At 38.6% G+C, this 4,999-nt stretch overlaps 1 protein-coding gene across 1 annotated transcript; it reads left to right on the top strand.

Moving 5' to 3' along the window:
- The first annotated feature begins 3,564 nt into the window (after nucleotides 1-3,564).
- LOC116525843 (myosin light polypeptide 6-like) lies at nucleotides 3,565-4,011 on the top strand. Its single transcript, XM_032242020.1, has one exon. The coding sequence runs from the start codon at nucleotides 3,580-3,582 to the stop codon at nucleotides 3,964-3,966; it is 387 nt and encodes a 128-aa protein (XP_032097911.1). The 5' UTR covers nucleotides 3,565-3,579; the 3' UTR covers nucleotides 3,967-4,011.
- Nucleotides 4,012-4,999: the final 988 nt, after the last annotated feature.

The raw sequence follows: 4,999 nt of genomic DNA, 5'->3' as shown, positions 1-4,999 counted from the left end.
AAGTCTAGTGCTTACATTGTGTTGGAAGTCTCTTCAAATGATCCACTTTACCTGTTTGTTCCCATGCAGACATAAATCTCTCTGGAGACTGCCTTTTCACTTAACTCTCAAAACGCTTTAATTATTAAAGACATGGCAGCTTACACACAGGTCATTTCCTTATCATCTTCTGGAACTTTTAAAATCTCTTCTAAAAATAGAAGAAGAGCTGAAGAGAAAATATGTAGTGTTTCTATGACTTATTCATAATTGAACTCTTATAAAAATGAATAGAAAAACAAAAAATTAAGTCTTTCCACTACTTTCTTCGTATACTTATTTGTTCCCATTTGATTTAAGAAGGCTTTTATAATTATTGGAATGATCCTGGCTTTTTGACAACACAAGATCAATAGTTCTCAGTTTGGGAGCAACTTTTCTGCATCAGTAAGTGCAGCATCAGTGTATTTTGAGGCTAGGTAAAGATCCTTTAGTGAAGCAGTAAAACTGAGTTATTTTTAAGGAAGCCAATGTCAAGGGCTGGACCCAGAGACTCAGACTATTACAATGGACACCCCGGCTTCCCACCAAAAACCCAGCAAGAGACTTTGTGATATTTATGTTTAAAGGCTGCACCAGCAGGACAGCATTTATGAGGCTTTTCCAAGTGAAGTACACCAGTCATGAGTAGAAGGCTCACCTCAGGCTAACAACATCCTATCTTTCTCTTCGTCATTTATGAGATCCCTGTTGGCCTCTCAGTATTGTCTGTGGACTGGAAAAGTATGACATAAATCTTTGCTAGTCTTTTTAAAAGAGACTTTTGATTGTCTCAAGGGAGAATGTCCTTGGGTCGATTCCATCCAGGATCCTCAAGTGATTATAGCATAAAGGATACAGGTCATATTTATCATCAGACTCTGGATAAACCTTTTCTAAATATCATTCTTCTTCACTGAGATACAAACATATCTTTCCTAATCACTAATTTTATGCTTAATTTTGTTCTTGGAGGAAAGTAATTTTTAGTGGAAAGGATGGTCATATCTTTGTGGCTCTTTCTTTTCTCTTCTTCATTGTCACATATATCTTCCATTGTCCCCTGTCTCCATGGCATGTTCTGAAAATTTATATCAGCTCATCTTACAATATTATTTTCTAGGCTTTTTAGTATGTATTATTTTTCCCACAAAAGAGTATATTTCCTGAATATCTGATTCCTGTTTATAACCTACTCATCCATTGTTTTCCAAAATGCCTGCCAATAATAAATGTATCATAAATAGTTATTGGCTAACTGTATGAAGAGATAAAATTACTTGTTTAAAAAAAGTCATTCACTTCTTTTTTAAAAAAAAGTCAGGAGACCTTAAACCTCCCCCTTTAAATCTCCATTGCTCCCTGGACTGAATGCTGTCTTTCACATCCTATCCCTAACTCTTTCTACAATCATTTCCCTATAATTCGATGATATCTCTGTGTTCCTGCTAAGCTGAACTTCCTTGTATTACTCAAAGAAAAGATGATACTCTATAACATTGAAAGTTCTTCCTGTCTTTTCCATTTGTGAATGTGAATTTATCCTTCAAAATATAGATCAAATGTTACTTCCTTGTGAATCCTTATTTGGTTCTCCAGAGTGACTCTTCATTAATACTCAAGTGATGCTTTGTAACTATCTCTATTATATCATCACACTGGAAAAGTAATAGAGTGATTATTTGCTCATTTGACATCCCACAACAAACACACAAATACCACATATACACCACACAAATTTCTCTGAGCATAGATATATCTTATTTCTTGTGTCTAACTAAGCACCCAGCGAGTGCTTGAAAGATAATTAGGTATTAAATGTATGAATAGAATAGAATACAATGCAATAGAACACAACACGACACAATAGGGATTTAGGGGCTGGCAAAATAATTGACCTGTTTTAATCACTTCTAGCTTTTGATCTTCAGAAAGTTTCTTGCCTTTCTAGAGCTTCCATTTTTTCCATCTCTAAAATAGGATAATATTTTGATAATACAACTGTGATAAAGAGTATAAAAGATAATTCATGGAAATACTTGGCAGTGTCTGGATGATGAGGAAGAAACAGAATAACAGGAAGAAAGAGGAGGAGACATAGGAGAAAAAAGAATAAGGAGAAGGAGGAAGAGGAGACACTCTAATGATAAATACATTTAACCAAAAGTGAATGGATAAGCAAGAATAATGTAGACAAAACCCCAAGTAATTAAATGGTAATTCTTGTCTGAATCTCCTATTAGATTGTTTAGGAAGGAAAAAAGAAATAGTGATGCTGATATGGTTTGGCTGTGTCTCCACCCAAATATCATCTTGAATTGTACTCCCATAATCCCCACATGTTGGAGGAGGGACCCGGTGGGAGATAATTTGAATCATGGGGGCAGTTTTTCCCAAACTATTCTCATGGTACTGAGTGAGTCTCACGAGGTCTGATGGTTTTATCAGGGGTTACCACTATTTCATTCTCTCTTTGCCTGCTGCCATCCATGTAAGACAGGATTTGCTCCTCCTTGCCTTCCACTACGATTGTGGGGTTTTCCCAGCCATGTGGAGCTGTGAGTCCAATTAAACCTCTTTCTTTTGTATCTTTCCCAGTCTCAGGTATGTCTTTGTCAGCAGTGTGAAAACAGACTAATACAGATGACAAAAGAAGTTGTCATACATCTGCTAAGTTCAGTTATCCATTCTTAAATCTTCTCAACTGTCACAGATGTTCAAAAGAAGGGACAGGAATTTAAAAGGAAAAGTAGTTATAATATGAGATGATAAATGTGTAAGACAGATTTTTGTCTCCTCAAAAATTTTTAAAAATAAATAAAAACATCATTTAAAAATATTACTTTTATGGTGTTCTTCATTGGACAGATGCCTACCGTGGGGGCAAAACATCAAAGCAATATCCCCAAGATATTGTTAAGAATAGGAGGAGCTTAAAAAAGTTTGACAGGAAATTATTTTTTTAAAGATTGCCATAGTCCATTGTCACAATAATTATGGGCATGTTTCAAAGGGGAATGAAGGAATGGGGATTTCCAGAGAGTCAAATTTCATTTACCAAAACAATTGCTGAATCCACTGTTACAGCAACATCAAAGCCATTGAAAATGAATAAGGTCTCATGAAGACACTTTTAAACGGATTAATAAGGGGATTTTAGTGTAAGAGTAGGAGTATGGTTCACAGCTCATTCCCCAGGGAGGGGTGGAGAGGAAAGAGAGAAGGATTCTTCAAATTTTTGAATAATCTTAATCCCCAAAGGAGTGAGATTTAGTCAACTGTGGGCTACGAGTCTCCAGAGCTAGCCAGAGCTAACTTCTTAAACTTCAAGTCACCCATTGCTACTAACCAAGTAAGCCTGGGGTAGGGTAGAGAAGCGGATGTCAGTTTAAGTCCCTTACAAAAAGCCACTCCTGGCCATTACTACAGGGAAAAGTCCCGCAGAGCTAAACAGTCAAGATGGGTGAGACTTCGCCAAGGACCAGACCGCAGAGTTCAAGGAGGCCTTCCAGCTGTTTCAATGAGCAGGTGATGGAAAGATCCTGTACAACCAATGAGGACATGAGGGCTCTGGGCCAGAACCCCACCAACACTGAGGTGCTCACGATCCTGGGGAACCCCAAGAGTGATGGGATGAATGTGAGGGGGCTGGACTTTGAGCATTTTCTGCTCATGCTCCTGATGGTGGCTAAGAACGAGGACGAGGGCACCTATGAAGATTATGTAGAAGCAATTCAGATGTTTGACAAGGAAGGAAATGGCACCATCATGGGTGTTGAAATCTCACAAGGTGTTGTCACACTGGGTGAGAAGATGACAGAGGAAGAAGTAGAGATGCTGGTGGCAGGGCATGAGGACAGCAATGGTTCTATCAGGCATGAAGCACTGGGAGGTATATCCCGTCAGGGTGACGGGCCCATGGGACACAGCTCATCCTTATGGTGCTGAATGGCTGAGGACCTTCTCAGTCTCCCAGAGCCCATGTCATTCCCTGTGGGAGATTTTCTACCTAGCCTGAAGGCTCCCTAGGCTCTCTCATCACAGCGCCTTTCCCATCTTGTCTCATTTGGACCATATGTGCCATCAGCATTCATCAAATAAACTTGCTCTCTGTGCCCAATGCCACACCCCCCAAAAAAAGTTACTCCCATTCTCATACTTGCCATCATCCCTATTGCTCAGAAGTTTCTGAATAGGACACACTATATACACACATACGCACATACACAAGAGAATGGAAATTTATCCCATATCCTCTACTTCCTCAAATCTATGATAAACAAACCTTATTAGTGCCAAAGATACTGAAAATTAAGTACTATTAAGTCATTTTGATATCATTAGAGTCAAAAGTTAAAAAAAAAATTGAGAGACAACTGGCTTTCAGGACCCTTTGATGACCCCTAATTCATCTGTTTATTTCAACAAGTGTTGACAATGGTAAAAAGAAAGTGCTTGAGTGAAATTAGGTTTGGTTTCCAAAGTATTCTTTCAAACAAAAAGAATCAAATTATCAACCTAATTTAAAAAGCTGCTAAACACACATGTGCACATGCCTTCCACTTGTGTATGTGTTCACGTGTTCACCTGCATGCTACATACACATGCAACAGACCTACATCAATTTTCATCACCTTTCACCCCACTGTGCTCAACATGATTTACACATAATAGGCCTTCAGGAATTTTTTAAATGAAATTATGGATGTTGTAATCAAAGTGCATATAAGTGACCACATACATATAGTTACTGACGTCAGTGATTGATACCCCCTCAGAGAGCTTTCAGCTTTCAAAGTATATGCCAAAATGTATGTGCTCTGAGAACGCTGTGGAACTAAGGGTCAGAAAATGTCCAGTTTCCATCTCGTCACAGCCCCTAACACTATTATTATTTACGGAGGGCCAGTGATTTGCTTGGCACTGCACACTTCACAGGACAAAGCTGTCTCTGCCCAGTGGGGTCTGAAGAGCGGGGCTT

This window comes from Sapajus apella, unplaced genomic scaffold (assembly GCF_009761245.1).
Source record: "Sapajus apella isolate SASKATOON/1434 unplaced genomic scaffold, GSC_monkey_1.0 scaffold48, whole genome shotgun sequence".
NCBI lineage: Eukaryota > Metazoa > Chordata > Mammalia > Primates > Cebidae > Sapajus > Sapajus apella.
Note: the sequence above shows the minus strand (reverse complement) of the source record. Positions and strands in the feature narration are given on the sequence as shown.